Here is a 24,054-nt window from a genome sequence, read left to right as displayed (position 1 = left end):
GAGAGGCCTGCGTACCGCAAAAAAAACACAAAAACAACAACAACAAAAACCAGATGTTTAGTCATTTAATGAATGCTTGCTTTTCTAAGGATCTCTACCATCTCTCAAATACAAGATTTCTATATGGGGTAGCAATTCAGAAGTCATGCCTTTAAACCCCTGAGGTAAAGAGGATTTGCAGCTAGATAACCCTGGAGATTATCAGGGGCATTTTCAGTAGCGTATTTGTCCCAGGATCCGAGCCAGGATCTGAGAGAGCAGGACTGGAAGGGTGTCAAGAGAGGAGCAGGACTAGGCTGGAGACAGACCCAACCTGAGGGCAGTTGGTGAACAGAAGAGAGGCAAGGCCAGGTCCAGGCACACAAAGACACTTCTGCAAGGCCGCAGCTGCTGACCCAAAGGAGGGTAGAATGAGTGTGCTCTGTTCATCAGTAGCATTATATCCCCTTCTCCCCATCACCTTGTAGTTTTTTCTTACATAATTTCTTAAATTGAGCTATAACTTATATCCTTAAAATTAAAGTCTACAATTCAGGGGCTTTAGTATATTCTTTAAGTCGTGCAAACATCACCACCATCTAATTCCAGAACATTTTCATTACTCCTGAAGAGACGCCCCATACTCATTAGCAGTCACTCCCTCATTACCCCCTCCCTCCAACCCATGGCAACCATTAACCTACTTTCTGTTTATGGATTTGCCTTTTCTAGACATTTCGTGTAAAAGGAATTATACAATATGCCACCTTTTATGTTTGGCTCCTTTCAGTTAGCATAATGTGGTCAAGGTTCATCCATATTGTAGCGTGTATCAGGATTTCATTACTCTTTATGGCTGAATAATATTCCATTGTATGGATCTAGCATATTTGTTTATCCATGCATTCATTGATGGACATTTGGGTTGTTTTCACTTTTTGGCTATTTTAAATAATGTTGCTATGAACATTTGTGTACGAGTTTTTGTGCAACATATGTTTACAGTTTTCTTGGATATATACCTAGGAGTGGAATTGCTGGGTCATATGGTAACTTCATGTTTAGCTTTTTGAGGAACTGCCAGACTGTTTTCTAGCTGCACCATTTTTTATTTCCCCCAGCAATGCATGAGGGTTCCATATGTTCCACATTCTCATTAACACTTGTTATTGTCTATCATTTACTAGATTTATAGCCATCCTAATGGGTATAAAGTGGTGTAGTTTATTTATTTGTTTAAAAATTTTTTTAACATCTTTATTGGAGTATAATTGCTTTACAATGGTGTGTTAGTTTCTGCTTTATAACAAAGTGAATCAGTTATACATATACATATGTTCCCATATCTCTTCCCTCTTGCGTCTCTCTCCCTCCCACCCTCCCTATCCCACCCCTCTAGGTGGTCACAAAGCACCGAGCTGATCTCCCTGTGCTATGCGGCTGCTTCCCACTAGCTATGTATTTTTACGTTTGGTAGTGTCTATATGTCCATGCCACTCTCTCACTTTATCACAGCTTACCCTTCCCCCTCCCCATATCCTCAAGTCCATTCTCTAGTAGGTCTGTGTCTTTATTCCCGTCTTACCCCTAGGTTCTTCATGACCTTTTTTTCTTCCCTTAGATTCCATATATATGTGTTAGCATACGGTATTTGTTTTTCTCTTTCTGACTTACTTCACTCTGTATGACAGACTCTAGGTCCATCCACCTCACTACAAATATCTCAGTTTCGTTTCTTTTTATGGCTGAGTAATATTCCATTGTATATATGTGCCACATCTTCTTTATCCATTCATCCGATGATGGACACTTAGGTTGCTTCCATGTCCTGGCTATTGTAAATAGAGCTGCAATGAACATTGTGGTACATGACTCTTTTTGAATTATGGTTTTCTCAGGGTATGTGCCCAGTAGTGGGATTGCTGGGTCATATGGTAGTTCTATTTTTAGTTTTTTAAGGAACATCCATACTTATTTTAAATTTTATTGAAGTATAGTTTGTTAGTTTCTGGTGTACAGCACAGTGATTCAGTTATACATATATATATTCTTTTTCATTATAGGTTATTATAAGATACTGAATATAGTTCCCTGTGCTATAAAGTTGTTTATCTTGTTGTTTATCTATTTTATATATATAGTAGTTTGTATCTGCTAATCTCAAACTCCTAATTTATCCCTCCTCCCCTTTGTCCCCTTTGGTAACCATACGTTTGTTTTCTATGCCTGTGAATGTTTCTGTTTTGTAAATAAGTTCACTTGTATCATATTTTAGATTCCACATATAAGTGTTATCGTATGATATTTGTCTTTGTCAAATATCACTTAGTATGATAATTGCTAGGTCTATCCATGTTGCTGCAAATGACATTATTTCATTCTTTTTTATGGTGTGTAGACTTCCATTGTATATATGTTACCATAGCTTCTTTATCCATTTATCTGTTGATGGACATTTAGATTGCTTCCATGTCTTGGCTATTGTATATGCTACAGTGAAAATTGGAGTGCATATATCTTTTCAAATTATAGTTTTCTCTGGACATATGCCCAGGATTGGGATTGCTGGATCATATGGCAATTCTATTTTTAGTTTTTTGAGGGACCTCCATACTGTTATCCATAGTTGCTGTACCAACTTACATTCCCACCAACAGTGTAGGAGGGTTCCCTTTTCTCCATACCCTTTCCAGCATTTATTATTTGTGGACTTTTTAATGATGGCCATTATGACTGGTGTGAGGTGATATCTCATTGTAGTTTTTCTTTTTAACCTTGTAATTTTGATTTGCGTTTCTCTGAAAGTCAGTGATGTTGAGCATCCTTTCATGTGCCTCTTGGCCATCTGTATGTCTTCTTTGGAGAAATGTCTATTTACGTCTTCTGCCCATTTTTTGATTGGCTTGTTTATCTTTTTGTTATTGAGTTGTATGAGCTGTTTGTATATTTTGGAAATTAAGCTCTTGTTGGTTGCATCATTTGCAAATATTTTCTCCCATCCTGTAGGTTGTCTTTTCATTTTGTTTATGGTTTCCTTTGCTGTGCAAAAGCTTATAAGTTTGATTAGATCCTGTTTGTTTATTTTTGCTTTTATTTCTATTGCCTTGGGAGAGTGACCTAAGGAAACAGTGCTACAATTTATGTCAGAGAATGTTTTGCCTATGTTCTCTTCTAGGAGTTTTGTGGTGTCGTGTCTTATATTTGTCTTTAAGCCATTTTGAGTTTATTTTTGTGTATGGTGTGAGGGAGTGTTCTGACTTCATTGATTTGCATGCTGCTGTCCAGCTTTTCCAACATCACTTGTCGTAGAGACTATCTTTTCTCCACTGTATATTCTTGAAGGAGTTTGTTGAAGATTAATTTTATTTTATTTTATTTTATTTTTTTGCTGTACGCGGGCCTCTCACAGTTGTGGCCTCTCCCGTTGCGGAGCACAGGCTCCGGATGCGCAGGCTCAGCGGCCATGGCTCACGGGCCTAGCCGCTCCGCGGCATGTGGGATCTTCCCGGACCGGGGCACGAACCCGTGTCCCCTGCATTGGCAGGCGGACTCTCAACCACTGCGCCACCAGGGAAGCCCTGTTGAAGATTAATTGACCATAGGTGTGTGGGTTTATTGCTAGGCTCTCTGTTATGTTCCACTGATCCATGTGTCTGTTTTTATGCCAATACCATGCTGTTTTGATTACTGTAGCTTTGCTGTATTGTCTGAAGTCTGGAAGAATTATGCATCCAGCTTTGTTCTTTTTCCTCAGAATTTTTTTGGCAATTCTGGGTCTTTTATGATTCCATATAAATTTTAAGATTATTTGTTCTAGTCCTGTGAAAAATGTCATGGGTAATTTGATAGGGATTGCATTAAATCTGTAGATTGCTTTGGGTAGTATGGCCATTTTAACAATATTAATACTTCCAATCCAAGAACAGGGAATATCTTTCCATTTCTTTAAGTCATTTTCAGTTTTCTTTATCAGTGTTTTATAGTTCTCAGCATATAAGTCTTTCACCTCCTTAGTCAGGTTTATTCCTAAGTTGTTTTTTTTTTAAAGCGATTTTAAAAGAGATTTTTTCTTTTTACTTGCCCTTTCTGATATTTCATTGTTAGCTTAAAGAAATGCAACAGATTTCTGTATATTAATCTCGTATCCTGCTACCTTGCTGAATTCACTTATTGGTTCTATAGTTTTTATGTGGAGTCTTTAGGGTTTTCTATATTTAGTACAAGGTTATCTGCATATAATGACAGTTTTACCTCTTCCCTTCCAATTTGGATACCTTTTATTTCTTTTTCGTGTCTGAATGCTCTGGCTAGGACTTCCAATAGTATGTTGAATAGAAGTGGTGAGAGTGGGCATCCTTGTCCTGTTCCAGAGTTTAGCGGGAAGGCTTTCAGTAAAGTGGTATAGTTTAGGTTTGCACTTCCCTGATGGCTAAAGATGTCGAGCATCTTTTCATGAGCTTGTTGGCCATTTCTATATCTTCTTTGGAGAAATGTCTCTTCAGAATCTTTGCCCATTTTTAATTGGGTTATTTGTCTTTTTATTGTTAGTGTATTTGTTTTTTAATTTAATTTAATTTCCCAAGAAGTTATTCATATACATAGTATTACAAAGCTAATTCAAAGATCCATAGCCCCATCCTCCTTTCTTACCCTCCATTCCTACTCCCCATCAGCAACTACTATTTTCAACTTGATTTGCTGCTTTTTTCAATGTTTCTGTGGTACATTAGGCTTGCTTCTGTGCTTCTTAGGTTTAATGAATCAATTTACCATCCAAACCAGAACACTTTTGAGAGTGAAAGAGGACACTATTAATAATTATACCAGCATAGCAGATGTAAACCATACTAACCTGGGCAAATCAGGACCATGACCCTAGGATTCATTCAGCTGCTTTCTAGGATCTAAACTTGTGTTGCCATTGCCTTGTTAGTTCTTTTTGTTCTGATAACTTAATGCCATTTTTTAATCCCTTTCCTGACAGGAAAGGGAGGGAGGGAGCAATGGTGTGTGTATGTGTTTTGTTGTTGTTGGTGGTGGTGTTTTCTGGGCCGCACAGTGTGGCATGTGGGATCTTATGTTCCCTCACCAGGGATCAAACCTGCGCCCCCTGCAATGGAAGCATGGAGTCTTAACCACTGGACTGCCAGGGAAGTCCCATAAATGTGTTTTGTTTTGTTTTTCCTTTTGGCCACGCCATGTGGCATGTGGCATCTTAGTTCCCCAACCAGGGATCAAACCCGTGCCTCCTGCATTGGGAGCGTGCAGTCTTTAACCTCTGGACTGCCAAGGAAGTTGTATGTGTTTAACATGCCAGCTTTCAGGAGGCAGCCTCCATTCTTCCCTCTCTAATGATGGAGAAAGTAGGTGTGGAGGACATGTGTGACAAGAGTCAGAACTCTTCTGGTTTTAAGTAACAGAAACCTAGTCTGAACTAGCTTAAGCAAAGAGAACTTTTTAGCCTACCGAATCCAAAGAAGGGCCGAACAACACTGTTGTGGGAAAAGCTGGGATAGATCTGGTCGTCATTGACTCTTAGAGTCAGGAACTGAAATGCTGCACCTCTTGTCTCTGCTTCTCTTGCATTTCGCCTTCATTCTCTCGCACTGGAGTCCAGTTTTTTCCTGTGACAGCAACATGACCACTGACGATGGCCCACTGTGGCATCTTAACATCCAACACTCAGAGATTCCCTCTGTGGCCCCAAATGCAAAAATTCCAGGGAAGAGACATAATGCTCCAGCTAAGATCAGATGCCCATCCCCAAGTCAACCAACTTGGCTGGGCCAGGTGGGGTGTATGGGGTTGCTGGTTTGTGTAAAACCGTGTTCAGCCTCCACCATAGCCATTTGTGAGAGGAGAGCCTGGGCCCGGTGCCTAGGAGTAGGGCATAGTCCCGTAGATTTCCTCAACAGTAATTTGGCCAAATCCATATGACATTAGTGATGGATTTAAGAAGTAAAACTGAAAAGATTAGTACTCAGTACTCTGCTGTTTCTGCTAAAATATAAATGTTCAGCTTTTTCTAGTGATAACATAAGTGACAGTTTGGAAGACCTAGCATTTAAAACTGCTCCTTTTCTGCCTCTTCCGTATAATCATTTACATAGATTTACATATGTTAGAACTTGGTTCGTCTTCCTCTTCTGCATCAGATGCTATTTTATTTTCTGTAGGATAGCTTTCTCCTTACCCTTCTTAATCTGATCTAAAATAACCAAGAAGGAATTCCCTGGTAGTCCAGTGGTTAGGACTCCGCACTTCCACTTCAGGGGGCACGGGTTCGAGCCCTAGCTGGGGAACTAAGATCCCACATGCCACGCGGCACAGTCAAAAAAATAAATTAATAAAAAATAAAATGGCCAAGAAGAAGGTACTGTCATTTAAGCACAGAATTTTGGAACGTTACAGCTGTAAGAGGCCTTAGAGACTATTTCATTTATATTTCACAAAAATTTCCTTTGGCTTATTAACCCCATGAGTTGCTTCTTTGACATAAGGTCTCCATGGTCAAATAAGTTTGGAAAATGCTGTGTACAGCTGTACACTCCCCTCGACATTTGGTGCATGTTTGCCTTTTAGGGGGTCTGAGAAGCCTTGCAGCTAAAATCAACAGTTTCCTCAGTTCCTCGGCCATTTACCAAGGAACCCTGTTTTCATTATAAGCATGCCAAGTAATAATGTTCCGTGGAACATACTTTGGGAAATAATCCAACCATCTTATTTTATGAATTGAGGAAACGAAGTTCATGAAGAGACTGCAGTTCTGATTTTCCAAAGCTAATGCCAGGAAGAATTAGCACTCGTTTCCACTTGTTGCTGGGAGCTTACATTGGCCAAGTGCTCATGGAAGTATAGTATCTCTCCCTCTTCCTCTTACTTAATTCACTCATCCACTGCAACAAGATTCATCTTTTTATCAAGGATGTCTTAGGTAACATCATCAGGGTGAGCTGGAGCACAAGATAAGCACCAGGTTTGGAAACAGCAGCATCAGATCAGACCCCACATACTTTTTTTTTTTGCGGTATGTGGGCCTCTCAGTGTTGTGGCCTCTCCCGTTGCGGAGCACAGGCTCCGGACGCGTAGGCCCAGCAGCCATGGCTTATGGGCCTAGCCGCTCCACGGCATGTGGGATCCTCCCGACCAGGGCACGAACCCGTGTCCCCGCACCGGCAAGCGGACTCTCAACCACCGCGCCACCAGGGAAGCCTCCAACGTACTTTTATTGTTACAAATTATTATAACGAATATTTTAGAGTTTCCCCTTTTTATTCTCCTGAAATGAAATGTATAGCTACGTAACCTACATGTATATTTTAAAAATCAATATAATGTCCCAACTATAATATAAAGAAGGAATAAAAGAATGCTAGTTTATAATAAAATAACATATTTTAATATATAAATGTCTAGGCCAACTCTAAGATATAATGAACTATTCAGTTGCTCTTATATGTAGAATCATCATGAATGTAACAGCTACAAATACAAATTAATAATAAATATCTTGTACTGGCAACTCAGAAGTACACTGAGTAAGCCTGATTTTCCAAAATGGTAAACTCTCTCTGTAAAATTCCAAACAAATCAAAATATTATCTCCTCTCACTTCATATGGTACTTGTGTTCCTGAAAAATTCAGTGTATATTAAAACCTGGCAAAAATACTTTTATTGAGCATTTATTATATGGTAGCACATATATCTAAGTGCTTTAATTAATTCATTTAATCTTCATAATGATCCCATTTAGGTATGACTAATATCCCCATTTTACACATGAGGAAACTAAGACAGAGAAGATAAGTAACTTGTTCAACAACTAGTAAGTGGCAGCACGGTAGATGACCCCAGGTAGTATGGTTCCAGAACTTGTGCGCACACGTTCTGTGACTGTCATCTGAAGGACTCAGGAACTGAGTCACTTGGGCATTTCCTGCAAAGATCATGGCTAACAGAAGGCAGCTTCAGATCCTGGAAACCTGATACCAAAAAGGAAAACAGGTCAGACTCTCTCCTTACAGCTTATTTACTGTCTGTCCCCGAGAACGATGGAGCAGGGAGAGGGGAATGTTGAGGCCAGCCTTGAACCCAGATGCCCTGACCTCCCAGTACCTGACAGTGTGAACTGTTCAGAGAGCAGAGAGAGGAAACAGCTCTGGCTTCCTTTTTACTCTTCCTCATGTTCCACTAGCCCTTGCCAAAATCATGGGCCAAACTGGACTATGCCATCCAGCAACTTCCCATAATGGACACAGAACTGAAAAGGCAGGGAGCTGGGAAAAACTGAAGGAGACCAAATGCCTCTGGGACTGCCAAGCTGGGAAGTGAGAGTCTTAGGACTTGCCTCCTGCCCTGCAGCTTGATTGGGAATCTATTCTTCCTCTGAGAGTGATTGTGCTAATAATCAGATGGGCCTCTGGATTGCAAAACCCACTTATCTTTGCTCTATCCTCTGAAAGGGAGGAGTTCTGACTAAGTGTACCCTCCTTGGGGTGACTTAAAATGACAGTCTGGATTGATGCTCTGGGGTCTGTTCCAGCTCATTGCTTATCGCCCCACTGTTTGCTCTTAGCAAATCTGCTCCAAATAAATTTCATGCTCTCTGAGGTTTAGTATTTAATAATGTAACTAACGTGTATTAAGGGCTTACTGTATGCCAGGCAGGGCACTGAGTTCTTTACATGCATTATCTCATTGAATCCTAACAACCCTGTGAGATAAATACGCCTATAACCCTATTTACAGGTAAGAAAATTGAGGTCCAGAAAGTTTACATTTAGATGCCCAGGTCAGACAGAAGAGAGCTGAGTATAAACCCAGGCAGTTTTACTGCCAGCTTGGCTATTCTGAAGGAACTAATTAGAACAGGCCTGAGATTATACTTGAGGAAGAGGTAAACTGTTACAAGTATATTGGGACAAACCTGGGTTCCTAGGACTTCTGTTTTCTTAACCACTGGGACTTTCTTCTACTCTTTAATTCTCCTGAACGGCAGCTATTCAGTTACTCAGCATGGTAAGGGAGCAGCCAGAGGGATCTTTCTGAAATGCAAATCTGCTGAAGTCCAGTCCTCAGGTAACATTTTTCTCAGTGGTTCCCTGTGGTTCCTAAGATAAAGACCAGGCTCCCTAATATGACATACAAGGCCCTTTATAATCTGGACCCTGCTTGACTTTATAACTGTCTCTCCTGAGCTTCCCCTCATGAGCCCTCAGAACCTCGTGCCAGCTCTACATAGTCTGCGTACTATTTCTTGCCTCCAGATCTTGGTCCATACTGTTTCTTATGCCTCAAATGCCTTCTCCTCCTGCCCCCGACCTGTCCATCTGATAAACTTTTGTTCATCCTTTAGGACTCTAAATGTTAAAAGCCTTTTCTCATTTCTCAGGAAAAATTAATCCTCCTTTCTCCAGGCTCTACAGTACTTTAAATACCAGCTCAAGACTAGAGTAGATATTGTAATGCTTTGTTCACATCTGATGTCAACAGGGGTCAGCCCCTGAACACACCAGTCACTTCTTAAAAAAATTGTGGTAAAATATACATAGCATGAAATATACCATCTTAACCATTTTTAAGTGTACAGTTCAGTAGCATTACGTACATTCATGTTTTTATGCTGCAATCACCACCATCCCTCCACAGAACTTTTTTCATCGTGTAAAACTGAAACTCTGTACCCATTAAATACTAACTCTCCCCCTCCCTCAGCCCCTAGCAGTCACCATCCTGTCTGTCTCTGAATTTTACTACTTTTCCATTCATTCTTATGTTCCCCAAATCTAGCACACTGCCTTGCACAGAATAATGCTTAATAAATGTCTGTTGAGAGAGTGCATGAAACCTCTTCTCTAAGAGGCATGGGACAATACATCTCTTAAGTTTTTTTGTACCTGCCTTTGCAATAAAGACTTCTTAGATCTTAAACTGGAAATTCTGGGGCTTCCAAACTCTTCCAGTTCCCGAACTCTTCTGTTCAGGTTTCCCAAGAACAGAAGTTGTCCAAACAAATTCTCGTTAGGAGGGAATTTTACCTTCCTTACTTGGAAACGCCTAAAGTTTTCATTGCAGTTGGGTTGTAGACATGTTGTCCCCAAATCAGCTGGGAGAGGGAGTCCTGAGGCACAGTGACAGAATGAATATTGACGAGCAGCCAGAACTGTCTGCATTTCAAAACTTGGCTTCACACACACACACACACACACACACACACACTCTCAATGTGTGTGTGTGTGTATATATATATATATATATATGTATATATGTACATTGCTGTCAAAATTTTAGCACATGTATTTTCCTTAATTCCTCCCATCTGTGTGAAGGTTTCTGCCATAATTACAGCTAACCTAGTAAAGGAGGCAGCTGCCTGCGTTTTATCCTTTCACTTTCTTACAGATGCCTTTTGGGAGCCTGTAACTTTCTGTGTCTTCAGAATTACACTCCAATACACATGTTTAAGAATTTTTTTTTTGGACACACCGCACAGCATGTGGGATCATAGTTCCCCAACCAGGGATCGAACCCGTGCCCTCTGCAGTGGAAGTGCAGAGCCCTAACCACTGGACCTCCAGGGAAGTCCCAAAGAACATATTTTTTAAATATTTTGGAAAAAAGATGCAGTCTTAATTTGTGCATCAAAAATGATTTTGGGGGCTTCCCTGGTGGCACAGTGGTTGAGAGTCCGCCTGCCGATGCAGGGGACACGGGTTTGTGCCCTGCCCCTGGTCTGGGAAGATCCCACATGCCGCGGAGTGGCTGGGCCCGTGAGCCATGGCTGCTGAGCCTGCACATCTGGAGCCTGTGCTCCGCAACTGGAGAGGCCACAACAGTGAGAGGCCCGCGTACCACAAAAAAAAAAAAAAAAAAGATTTTGACCCAGTCCCCTTGCTGGAAAATAAAAACCTGGTTGTCGATAGTTAAGAAAATTCCAAGAAGTGCAGCAGGTCATGTCCCAATCCTGTCACCCTTGCTCTTGGCACTTAGATTTTTCATGGGCAGAGTTGTTGTAGTGATCCCTTCTTTGGAAACCATGACATATCTCTTACTGTCTCCTACCCAGTGTTTTTTCCTAACATGCTGCACTGCTGCATCCTGGCTGCTCATTAGAGTCACCTGGAGAGCATAAAAAGAAATTAAAAAAAAAATTTTTTTTAAGCCCTGAGCCCCTACCCCTAAGGTTCTGATTCTTACATGTGAGGTGGGGGCCCAGGCGTTTTAAAAGTTCTCCATGGAATCGTACTGTGCAGCTAAGGTAGAGAATCACTATGTTAGAATGATGGTGTTGCTCAGAGGCAGAGTCTGGGCTTTGTAGCCATACTTCGGTGTGGGTGGGCAGGTTGCTTTTTCCAGCCTAGTCCACGTCTATTCTATGCTATGTGTATATTAGCACATACTACCAACCCCACCAGAGCCTCTGATGTGTCAGTGACTGTGGTTTTCTCTGACCTTTGGTCTAACTATAACCGTTTGTTCCTGAGGCATCTTGCACAGAGCACTGAATTCCACTAAGCAGAACCCCTAAGGAGAGTGGCCTGCACTTCCCTCATGGCCAATCAAGCTGGACCTGAGGCTGTGTGAGCCGGGTGAGCCTGGGGTCATGCAGGATGCCCCAAGCAAACCAGTGCTCCAGAGGAAACCCAAACCTTGCAGTCAGCCAGCAGCCCAGTTGCTGTTCCCCCTCCTCCCTAACCGGGCCCCATCCAAATAAACTGCTTTGATGGTGCAGGGAAAAGGTCAAATTCTCTCCATAGCATCCTCCTGTGTATTGGATTTCCTAGTTAACTGCACGTGTTTAAAAACAGGGTTTGCAGCTAGACCTGATAGATGCAGGTTTGAATTCTAGCTGTGTCCTTGAGCAAATCACTAAACCTCTCTAAATCCCCTTTCCCTAATTTGCAAACTGGGCCTAATAACACCTACCTCGTAGGATTAAATGAGATAATGTGCGTGAAGGGCTTGGCGCAGTGACTGAAGCGTAGTAAACACTCAGTAAATGGTAGTAGTGAGCCTTTGCAGGCGATGTCTAATCCCTTGTGGGAGGCGTTAGGTGCAGAAAGGGAGCAGAACTGTGCTCCCTCAGCAGGGAAGCTTCGAGGGCCAAGAAAGATGAAGCCCTTTCCCCCCAGACGTGGTAATTGAGTACAATTTGAAAGCTGGGATTGTAATCACCTTCTAAGGACAAAGCGCCCCATCACTTCTACAAGCAGCAGCCTGCTGCCTCTGTACATCCTCCGGCCATTTTCCCCTGCCTTCTTTGTTCTGTTTCCATGCCTGTGGGGGTGTAGGAAAGCTGCTGCTTTCCTCAGGTTGCTATTTAAAGACATTCTGAGAGATGCTGCCACCGCTGCTCCTAGAGCCACCGCGGCTGCTGCTCCCGTCCCTGCCGCAGCGAGTGGAGAGTCCCAGCACCTACTTTCTGTTTAGGATCCCTGAGCTGTCACCCCTCCCAGGGGTTAACCATGAAGGCCATCTTGGTGTTTGTCCCTAAACTGCCCAGACTGTCTACATCCCTGTAGCATTTTGGGCACATAACCAGTTAAAATTTCCCCCTTATTCTTCAATGAAAATCATGCATGATACCCCCCTCATCCCCTCCCCACCCATCTCCAACTTGCACTTGAGATGCCCTCCTTATTTAACAGCCAGACACAATCTGGAAAGGGTAAAAATGCCATTTATCTCTAGGTCTAGCAGAGAAAAATACTTTAGGAATAAAAGGTTTTTGAAAAGCTCAGTAACCTCCAGTTAACAGGAATGCCGCCCTGAACTTCAGCATGTTTGAGATTCTCTATCTGTCAGGCATGGATAGGAATCTCTTAGACATTAGTAATCCTGTCTTTCTTTGCTGACCCACCCAATGCTTTTCAATGAAGTGTCTCAAAAGCCTGGTCTTTCCGTTTGAATTGGTCCTGACTTCTTTTTTACAGACCCATCAAAGTGAACTTTGGGGTTTTATCAGTAAAGCATTTATTCTTCTTTAGACCAGAGCACCCTGAATGAGGTCCAGATTGTCTACCTCCATTCTGCTTCCCCAATTTATTTGTTTCCTGCCCGTTATCCTAGAGAGGCTGCTCGCCTCCAAGACCTCAGAGCCTAGCTGCTCTCTGCTTGTCCAGGAGAGTCCTTGCTGGTGCTTTCAGCTCTGTGCAGTGGCACAGACGGTGTTCCCGACCGTCAGGTACCGACTCTGGCCCTGATACCACATCACACTGCATGGAGTCTCTTCCCCTCTTTTACAGCCCTTCCCTTTTCTTCTAACTCTCCTCCATTTATTCATCTTCCTGAGCACTCTTTCTTTGGCTCCTGCTCTCTATTTTTCATTTTCAGAGCCGTGCCTTTCCCCTCATTTTCTTAGCCGCTTGGTGGTAAACCCAACTACCTCAGTGTCAGGATAATAGTAGCAATGATACTTTGAATTATTGATCACCACGCTGTGATAGCAAAGTACTCTCATATGCATTATCTCTTTTGATCTCACAATAAACTTGTAAGGTAGGCAGTGCTTTACGTGCTTTTTGCTCCCCACTTCGTGGTAGTGAAAATAATAACCACCTGCAGAGGCAGAATAATATAGTGGTTAATAAAGAGCATTCGCTCTGAGTCAGGCTGCCAGGGTTTGAATCCTGCCTCCACCTGTCACTAGCTGTGTGGGCAAATTGGGGATAATAACAGTACCTCTCTCTGTTGTGTTGTTGTGAGGATTGAATTACTATAGATAAAATGCCTAGAACCACACCTGGCACATAATAGGTACTATGTGAGGATTAGCTATTGTTATCATATGTTCGTTCATTCATTTGTTTGTCAAAGGTTTACTACATGCCAGAGCTGCTGCATGCCAGGCTGTACTCGAGGCTTCAGTGATAGAAGAGCAGCAAGATTGACAGTCCTGACCCTTGCAGAGATCACAGTATTAGTGCCGCTTCTGCAGCAGCCATCACTTGCAAATCCTTGTGCTTGGATCTTTATAGACAGTAATTCTCACAACAACCTTCAAAGGAGGCAGTGTTATTCCCATTTTACAGAGATCTCCGGGGTTCCGAAAGCCGAGGTGGTTTGCTGAAGATTCTCCAGCTGATAACTGGGGTGTCGGGATTCACTTCACCCGATTCGCCTGCCAGCAGACCATTAGGTTCGACTGTCCATGTCTGTCTCCCCCAGATGGTGGTGAGCTCCTGAAGGCTGGAGCTGGCCCTCATCACCCAGCATGCTGAGCATGGTCTCCTGCACACAGTTCGGGAAATGTCAGCTGGCTTGTGCTCTGCTTATGATCCTTGACTCTGTCCCATAACTAGTCTCTTCTGTTCACTCTCACTTCCCTCAGCCACCAAGCTGTATGTTGGTTATAACATGGAAGCACAGTGGTCAAAATGAGCGTTCTCAGAGGTGGACCTACAGCTTCCTTATACCACACCTAATGCTTATTTCAGCGTGTCTTTAAACAGAATTATTTGGATTCTGGGGTCTCCTCTTCTTCTGGGCCCCAATCTAGAGAATCTTTTTGTCTGCCAGGCTGGTCTCCAGCCACCAACTCCAGTCCACTTGTTTCTCGTGTCGGCTCCTGCCTTTTATTTCGATGTCTGACTTCCCTGTTCTTTGTCTGTTTTTGTCTTTGTGCCTAGTACTTACTTCTTAGCCACAAAGGGAGCCACAATTCTATTAGCTCTATAGAAGACTGAATTTCTAAGTACAATTAGTGTATGCTAGCATTTAACTTTTTAATTCTTTTATATTTAGTAACCCATTTTTTCCCTAAATATTACAGAAGTATAGGTGGGAAGTCCTCTGCTAGATCACGCTTTCTGGAATTCTTATTTCTGTAAATGTCTCATCTATCACCATTTGTCTTATTGATCTCACAAAATAATACCAAAGAATAGCAGTTTCATTCACCTGAGTTCCATTTAGAAGTGTGACTTTTAAAATATTAAAGTTATTTCAAATGTAAATAAATCTACTAATTGCTAAATGTCTTTACTAATGGAGTTTGTGTTAGAGAGGTAGTCTGACTAAAGATTTTTTTTCCTTCCTCTGTTTCCCAGATATTCTGGGTTGTGGTTAATATTGTTTTTATAATCAAATAAATAAATTTAGGAACTAAAGAGAAGAAAGATATCCATCATGTATTTCTTCTTTAGGTCTTTTTTTTTTAATTAATTAACTTATTTGTATGTTTATTTTTGGCTGTGTTGGGTCTTCGTTTCTGTGCGAGGGCTTTCTCTAGTTGCGGCAAGTGGGGGCCACTCTTCATCGCGGTGCGCGGGCCTCTCACTATTGCGGCCTCTCTTGTTGCGGAGCACAGGCTCCAGACGTGCAGGCTCAGTAGTTGTGGCTCACGGGCCTAGTGCTCCAGCTGCACAGGCTCAGTAGTTGTGGCTCACGGGCCTAGTTGCTCTGCAGCATGTGGGATCTTCCCAGACCAGGGCTCGAACCCATGTCCCCTGCATTGGCAGGCAGATTCTCAACCACTGCGCTGCCAGGGAAGCCCTCTTCTTTAGGTCTGAATGCAGAGATACAGCAACCACTCTGGGTGTGTTCGGGGTCAAGCTCATTGAAAGTCAAACACTGTTTTCCTGCTTTTCCATTGTAAGTGCACCTGTGTGCCCAAGGCAGTCTTTTGCTCACACGGTCCCCTTTTCAGTATGTTTTGCCAAGCCACGTCTAACCCTAAAGACTGCCCTTGTCCCTGAAGCATCAGCCTCGTGTGCTCCAGGGAACTGGCTCCTGGAAAGGGAGGGGGAGGGAAGGAGGAGAGAAAGTGTGTGTGTGCATGTTGCACTCACACTCTAAATTCTTTTAATAAAGGACCTGAACCCCACCCCTTTCCAAAGAGTTTTCAGACTAGGAATCCGGGTACTTCTTTAAGATATCCCTGGCCCACCGCACTCACACCCTCCACCTCCACCTTTCCCTGCAGTCCTGGGGCCTTGATGCGTGGGGGGATGAAGAGCAGGTGTGTTGAACTCTTAATGAGAGGTTTCCTCTGTGGGATTGCCTATATCCTGCCCACCACAGAGGCTCCTGTGAGTAACTTTACCTTTGAACTCTCCTTGTATTCAGCCCCTGATCCATGGGATTTGGTGACAGTCCCTGGCTGGCGGGAAGCTTTGATCCTTGGGGAGTCCAGAGGAAGTCCTGTGATGTGTGGGATCCCAAGCGCTACAGGGATTGGGGAGAAGCCGTTCCAGGGTGGGTTGCTAAGATAGACCCATTAATTAAGAAGGAGTCTTTGCCTAACACTCAGTTACCTAAAAAAGGAGATCTGGTAACTGAAAACAAGGAACTCAGCACCCCTCAAGTACAAAGTGGTGTTTGCACAAGCATTATTGTTATTTTAAGGACACAGCAGTGCCAAGGAGAAAATTCCTACCCACACCAGGAAAGAACAGAGTACCTTAGCAGACCAGAATGCCTTAGAACTTTCCTTTTTAACAAGGAAAGGAAAGCTAACCTTACTTTGAATGTTAGGATGCTCTAGCAAAAAATCTCTAAGATATTTCTGACTAGGTGAAAGATTCCTCTAGAAAAAAAAAGATGACCTTGTGATAAACAGTGGGAACACTAGAATTTCTATATAAGAGACACTGGGCTGTAATTTGTTGGAGAGAGTGTTAGGAGCCTTGTCTTTAAGCTCTATTCACATAACAAGCATGCTGGGTTTGCTTAAACTCTGCAGTTATTTGAGGTGGCTTGAGAGTGAGGGGACAATAAAACTTCCCCAGGCCACTCCTTGGTGCCACCCATTGGCTACAGATGAAAGTCAGAGCAAAGGCCCTTTCACACGGTAGGGAAACGTTCTTCCTCCATCCACCTCTGCAGGCGGAAATCACTTCCTTTGCTTCCACAGAATCACCTACACTTATCTCTTAGATTGAGGATCACACTGCTTAGTGTGCGTGTCTGCCTCCCCGCTGGCTGTAGCTGCCAGAGGGTAGGGTTCGTGCATTATTCACCTTTTTATCACCAGCACACTGCCTGGGCACGAAGTAGGCCCTTGATGACGATTACTGAGTGAGTGAGTAATCATGAATCAGTAGCTGTGGGGAGCCATCCTCTTTCCAGAATCGTCTCTCCTTTTCACACTGCTGGCCTTGAGGAAAGAGAAAGCTACGTTATGAAAGAGCAGTCGGGCATAGTGCACAGTCAGAGGCAGACGCCTGCACTTGGAGACCTGACTCCTGTGTGACCCAGCAGCTCTAGGAGAAAACCCAGGAGACAGCTGCACAGCAGAGATGGGGCAGCATCTTTGTGGGGTTTGCCCACAGGATTCAGGCACTTAATGCCGCGACATTGGGCAAAGAGCACTGAGAGTTGTCTGCAGGGCCAAGTGCATAATATGTGGGGCCCAGTGCCAAATGAAATTGCGGGGTCTCTTGTTCAGAAAAACAAGGAAAAAGTGCCGTTTGAGGTTTTTTTTGTTTTTTTTTTTTTTTTGCAGTACGTGGGCCTCTCACTGTTGTGGCCTCTCCCGTTGCGGAGCACAGGCTCCGGACGTGCAGGCTCAGCGGCCATGGCTCACAGGCCCAGCCGCTCCGCGGCATGTGGGATCTTCCCGGACCGGGGCACGAACCCGCGTCCCCTGCATTGGCAGGCAGACTCTCAACCACTGCGCCACCAGGGAAGCCCGCCCCTCAGGTTTTTAAATATAAAGTTTTCTTCCTTTCTTCCACAGTCTCTCTCTCCTTTCACTTGTCAAGGTGTTTATTATTTGCTATTAATGTTGTTCTAAGTTGAGAACCTTTTAAATGTTAGACTATTAGCATGGATTTTACTGTTCATCTTTATATTGTGCCAGTGCCATGCTGATTTTAAATGCAAATGTGAGTGTGTTGACCTCGTATGTGTGGTCCCTGAAATTATGCAATTTGTATTCTGTAGCTGGTACATGCATATGTATTCCCTGGTTTCCCAGCATTGTTTCAGTGGATGTTCTTAGAAGTTTTAGTTTTTACCAAGTAAGAAACTGGCCAGGAATAGCATGCATGCATGCCTTCTTTCATTCATAAATATTTTTTAGATATCTGCCATGTGCCAGTCACTATATGAGGCATTGGGACTATACCAGGGTGAACAAGGCAAGATGTGGTGTCAGTGTCAATAGTACATGTGAGCTATTGAGAAAATTTATTTTTAATTACACAATAAATATTTAAATTACCATTGTGATAGGGGCTACAAACAGAGCTATAGGAAGGGTAGGAAAGCTTACCTAGATGGGAGCTAGGGAGGCATCCCTGAGGAAGTGGCATTTCAGGCTGAGGGTGAGTAGGAATTGTAGGGTGAAGAGGAAGCGAAATGTCTTCCAGGCTGAGGAAACAGCCTATGCGAAGGCCTTCAGCTGGGAAGGAGTTTTGCTCAGACAAGGAAAGGAAGAAGGCCCATACAGCTGGAGCCCAGGGAACAAGAGGGAGACCAGACAGTGACCTGGGGGGCTGGTTTTGTGTACCCCGTCCCCTACCTTCCTCCATCCAATCCCCAGTGCGTGTGCTATTCGAGAATATCAAACGACGGAAAGAGCTCTTTCTGTATTCTTTAGCAAGTCCAAGATGTGTGATGCTACACACCTAGTGTACTTGTGTGGAATGCTTAGGGGACTGTGGGGCTAAGACCCACCCCCAAAACTGATAAATTTAACTACATCACAGATGTAAGTGTACTTGTTACCCACTGAAGTAACTACTTCCCAGCATTCTGTTCACCACCTTCAGTTCACTTCCTTTTCCTAAAATGTGACCTCTGTTTGCTCGAACCTCTCTTCATACACTCTCTCTGCTCTCAGGATACGTACCATGTTCTGTTCTGTATTGTCCTCACTTATGTACATGACTTATCCTCCCCACCAGAGCATAAGCCTCTTTAAAGGCAGGTTCTATATCTCTTTTACCTATTAAATGGCCTTAGGAAAATCTTTGTCTAGTAGTTAATTCAGTTTAATAAAAAGCATATTTATTTTTAATAGGTTATATATTCATAGAATGGTACAAAAGGGTATATAATCCCCCTCATCTCTCCCCAGTGTCACTTGCTGAAGGCAATCAGTATTTTTGCAGACGTAGTCTGTGTTTATAGTATATAGGTTGTTATATGTATTTATTACATTGTTTTTATGAAAAGCCATAAAAGTGAAAGAATGAATGAATGTCTGCATTCTCCTATTTCTTTTTTTTCTGATCTTCCTCCTTTTTTGAAATTGCACACTGCACACTGGTACAGCCTTCAATATTCAGCCAACTCTTGAAGTTCCAAAGTAGTGAGAGGAAAAAATTTAAAATCCATTTGAACCAATTATTGTCAGAGATGTTTACATATGGTGAAACAAACCCAATTTGGTACACATTATTAATAAATAGCCATGGCATAGCGTAGTGGCTAACATTGTAGACCCCATTTCTTCTAAGCGAAATACAAAACCCAGAAACTATAAAGGAAAAAAACTGATAAATTTAACTACATCAAAAATGTAGATTTCGGGCTTCCCTGGTGGCGCAGTGGTTGAGAGTCTGCCTGCCGATGCAGGGGACGCGGGTTCCTGCCCCAGTCCGGGAAGATCCCACATGCTGCGGAGCGGCTGGGCCCGTGAGCCATGGCCACTGAGCCTGTGCGTCTGGAGCCTGTGCTCCGCAACGGGAGAGGCCACAACAGTGAGAGGCCTGCGTACTGAAAGAAAAAAAAAGTAAATTTCTTCTCTGGAAAATAAAATTTCACAAAGAAAAAATGCCAACTAGGGAAAAAATATTTGCAATTCATATGATAGGTAATGGACCTCTCTTTTTCGTATACAGAGAGCTCTTACAAATCAATAAGGAAAATTTGATTACACATACCAGAAAAAAAAAATACAAGTAGTTGATGTATCTATTAAAAAGATGCAAATTTAAAACAGCAAGATGCTATTTTTCACTTCCTGAATTAGCCAAGATAAAGAGTTTGCAATATATATCACTTATGAGAATATGGGGAAATAGGAGTTTTCAGAGTGATAGGTAAAAATATAAATTATTACAACTTCTCTGGCCTAGCAATCAAGATTTTCAGTGTGCATTACCTTTTGACCTAGGAATTCCATTTCTGGATATTTGTCCTACAGATACCCTTGTACATGTCTGCAAAGATTGGGTACCAGAATGTTTATTGCAGCAATATTTGTAATAGCAAAAGATCTTCAAAATGTGTTGGGTATGGGGGGAATCATGGTACATAACAGTGTAGCACAGCGGTCCCCAACCTCCGGTAGCAGTCCATGGCCTGTTAGGAACCGGGCCACACAGCAGGAGGTGAGTGGCTGGCAAGCGAGTGAAGCTTCATCTGTATTTACAGCCACTTCCCATTGCTGGCATTACTGCCTGAGCTCCGCCTCCTGTCACATCAGCGGTGGCATTAGATTCTCATAGGAGCGCAAACCCTACTGTGAACTGTGCATGCGAGGGACCTAGGTTGCACGCTCCTTATGAGAATCTAATGCCCAGCGATCTGAGGTGGAGCTAAGGAGGTGATGCTAGAGCTGAGCAGCGGCTGAAAATACAGATTATCATTAGCAGAGAGGTTTGACTTCACAGAGACCATAATAAATCAATTGCTTGCAGACTCATATCAAAACCCCATCAGTGGGCTTCCCTGGTGGTGCAGTGGTTAAGAATCCACCTGCCAATGCAGGGAACACAGGTTCAAGCCCGGGTTCGGGAAGATCCCACATGCTGCAGAGCAACTGGGCCTGTGCGCCACAACTACTGAGCCTGCTCTCTAGAGCCTGTCACAACTACTGAGCCCACGTGCCACAACTACTGAAGCCCGTGTGCTTAGAGCCCGTGCTCCGCAACAAGAGAAGCCACTGCGATGAGAAGCCCGTGCACCGCAATGAAGGGTAGCCCCCACTCGCCACAACTAGAGAAAGCCCTCGCGCAGCAATGAAGACCCAGCACAGCCAAAACTAACTAACTAAATAAATTTATTTTAAAAAACCTTATGAGTGAGTGGCAAGTGAAAACAAGCTCAAGGCTCCCACTGATTCTGTGTTATGGTGAGTTGTATAATTATTTCATTTATATATTACAATGTAATAATAATAGAAATAAAGTGCACAATAAATGTAATGCACTTGAATCATCCCAAAACCATCCCCCCGACCCGTGGAAAAATTGTCTTCCACGAAACCAGTCCCTGGTGCCAAAAAGGTTGGGGACCACTGGTATAGCATATAATCCTGTGCTTTAAAAAAGGGAAGTGGGGCTTCCCTGGTGGTGCAGTGGTTGAGAGTCCGCCTGCCGATGCAGGGGACACAGGTTCGTGCCCTGGTCTGGGAAGATCCCACATGCCTCGGAGCGGCTAGGCCCGTGAGCCATGGCCGTTGAGCCTGTGCGTCTGGAGCCTGTGCTCCGCAACTGGAGACGCCACAACAGTGAGAGGCCCGCGTACCGCAGAAAAATAAAAAATTTTTAAAATTAAAAAAAATTAAAAAGAGAAGGGAAATGGCGCAGTGGTTAAGAATCCACCTGCCAATGCAGGGGACACGGGTTCGAGCCCTGGTCCAGGAAGATCCCACATGCCACAGAGCAACTAGGACCGTGCACCACAACTACTGAGCCTGAGCTCTAGAGTCTGTGAGCCACAACTACTGAGCCCACCTGCCACAACTGCTGAAGCCCGAGTGCCTAGAGCCTGTGCTCCATAACAAGAGAAGCCACTGCAATGAGAAGCCCACGCACCGCAACGAAGAGTAGCCCCTGCTCTCTGCAGCTAGAGAAAGCCCGCACGCAGCAATGAAGACCCAACGCAGCCAAAAATAAATAAATAAAGTAAATAAATTTTTTAAAAGAAAGGGGGAAAGGGGAAAAAGGCACATGCATATATATATGCTTGTAAATACCTAGAATATTTCTCAAAATTAAGAATGATATCCTCTGAGAAGGGGAAGTAGGAGTCTGGGGTAGAAGAGAGACTTATTTTTTTAATATGTACTTTTTTGTACTGTATTACCTTTTCAGTAAAAGTAAACAACACAAGCTCTGAATGTTTAAAAACTGGCTCTGCCCCTTTTTTAGCAGAGTAACTTTGGGAGGTTACTTAACCCTCTAATCCTGTTTCTTCATCTGTGAAGTGGGGCTTTCCTTTCTTTATATGACTGGCATAAAAATCAGATAATATATGGAAAATACTAGTGCAGTACCTGACCCAAAAAATTGTAACTTTTGAGGCAAAGAGCCCTCAACCAGGAGTAACTTTGAAAGTGGCTGCAGACAAGACATGTGACCCCCTGTGACCTGGAGTCTTCAGTCCCTCATTTGACTAAATGATCCCTAAGGCCCCTTCCTCTGAGTTTCCCTGTTCTTCTGCTAGAAGAACCCATTTCTTGCTATAAGTTCTGGCTCCCAAGCCAGGAGGACTTGGGACAAAATTAGAAGCTCCTGGGAGTAGGTGCTCTGGCACCCTCCCAATTCCATATCAGACCATCAGATCAGAGTACTGGATGTGAAAAATGGGTGTGACTGTGTCTATGGAGTCCTCTCTTGCTTCCCATTGCAGAGTTGGAGTTGAAAAAAAATTATAGTGACTGAGGGAACGACACGGACATGAAACAATGGTGGAAAATTTTTAAAGTAGTGGCAAGGAAAAGCATGATTGCTGAAGAAATAGCCTCCTGCGTTTCATAAGATAGGTGCCTGTTCGGTGGGTGTCACAGAGGGCTTTGTGGGAGCTAGAGAGGAGAATGCTGGTAAACATGCTCTCAGGAGCAGCCGTATCTGGGCAGTACTGCCTGCCTATGGTCCTGAGGTCTGTGCCATGCCTTGGAACTGAAGGGAGGGGTCTGGGGCTAAAAGGGAGCAGCAGCCACCAAGGCCAGTGTAGTGAGGGGTCAGGAGTGCATGAGAAACCCAAAAGGAAGCCTACCTCAGTACAGCTGCCCCACTCGATCTCCAACCTGAGAGGGCCATGCGTTATCTTCTTAAAGGAGCCTGTGGGTTTCCTCACAGAACTCCTCAGACAGGAGAAGGCAGTTAGGTCATTCTGAGAAGTGTTGGCACAGTAGACAGATGGCCATGACTCTGTCTCTCTCATCCAGGTGCTGAGGGACGTCCTCAAGGATCTCTACCACCTGCTGAAGCACGTGGTATGTTTGGAGTCCGATGACGTTGCCAAGCTCCATGCCCAGCTGGCCCTGGAAGAGCTGGATGAGATAATGAGAAACTTCCTGTTCCCACCACAGAAGCTGGAGAAAAAGATCATGGTCCTGCCATAGACCAACCTCAAAGGACATGGAGGAGGCAGAGGGACCAAGCAGCCAGAGCAGTGCCCAAGCCTTCCAGCAGGTGGCCCCACTGCCCCTTTGGTGCTGGCAATATGGCTGCCCCCGGAGGTGGCTTTATGTCTCTGGTCCTGTGTGTCTTCGGGCTGACCTTCCTAAAGCACCTATTTAGCCATCCTGCATCCAGCCTGAAGTGTGTGCCGATAAAAGAAAAAAAGATTACAGATCTCATTAACCCGCACATTTTTCACTGTCCTGTAGCATTTAGAGAAGGATGTCTACCTGATGGCAGTATATTTTTAACACAACCGGTGGAATTTGATTAATTGACTATTCTCTTGCGACTTGAGTAGAAGAGGTTGGCCCACCCATAGGTCACATGTCTTGATATTCTTTCATGCTGAGATTGTCCCTCTTGTAATGAGGAGCAGCCAGAGCTGGTCATCCTTGGATGCTCAAGAGGCATTTCAGGGTACAGAGACGCAATTGTAGGGAGGGAGGGAAAGGAAATTGTTATCAAAACATGCAAAACTGGAATAAAACTATCTTGGCTGGAAAGAATAACAGGTCTGAATCTGGTCTTCTGCTTTTGAGATGGAAAGCTTTTGAGATGGCGCTGAGGATTTGATCTCCAGAAAAGAGAATCAAGCTGGTTGAATCTTCCAGAGAAGAAAGGTAAGTGCTGTGTTTGCCCTCCCAGGCCATTTTCTTTTACTCCCTCTGCTACTGTTAGCACAGAGTTGCCCTGATTATAGGAGAAAAGAGCCACAAACATCTCAGATGAGAGAGTTTATATCCCGCCTTCAGTCTTCTGCTCCTTGAGAAAGA

At 43.6% G+C, this 24,054-nt stretch overlaps 1 protein-coding gene across 10 annotated transcripts in view; it reads left to right on the top strand.

The window, feature by feature from the left end:
* HAS3 (hyaluronan synthase 3) overlaps positions 1–24,054 on the top strand; it is a 198,238-nt gene that overhangs the window by 148,989 nt on the left and 25,195 nt on the right. For 3 of the 10 annotated variants that reach the window (XM_019935623.3, XM_019935622.3, XM_073796871.1), the window contains exon 1: positions 23,216–23,901. The exons of 6 other annotated variants lie outside the window; for them this stretch is intronic. Coding sequence is in view for 1 of the 4 variants with exons in the window: in XM_019935619.3 (XP_019791178.2) it covers positions 23,044–23,220 (177 nt within the window). In the remaining 3 variants the exon portion in view is untranslated. Of the gene's footprint in view, positions 1–23,043; positions 23,902–24,054 lie in introns of those variants that run through there. One more of the 10 variants, XM_019935619.3, reaches the window with a different exon arrangement.

The sequence above is a fragment of the Tursiops truncatus genome, chromosome 19 (genome assembly GCF_011762595.2).
Source record: "Tursiops truncatus isolate mTurTru1 chromosome 19, mTurTru1.mat.Y, whole genome shotgun sequence".
NCBI classification, from domain to species: Eukaryota; Metazoa; Chordata; class Mammalia; order Artiodactyla; family Delphinidae; genus Tursiops; species Tursiops truncatus.
The sequence above is the reverse complement of the archived record's forward strand: the minus strand, read 5'-3'. Positions and strand labels throughout refer to the sequence as shown.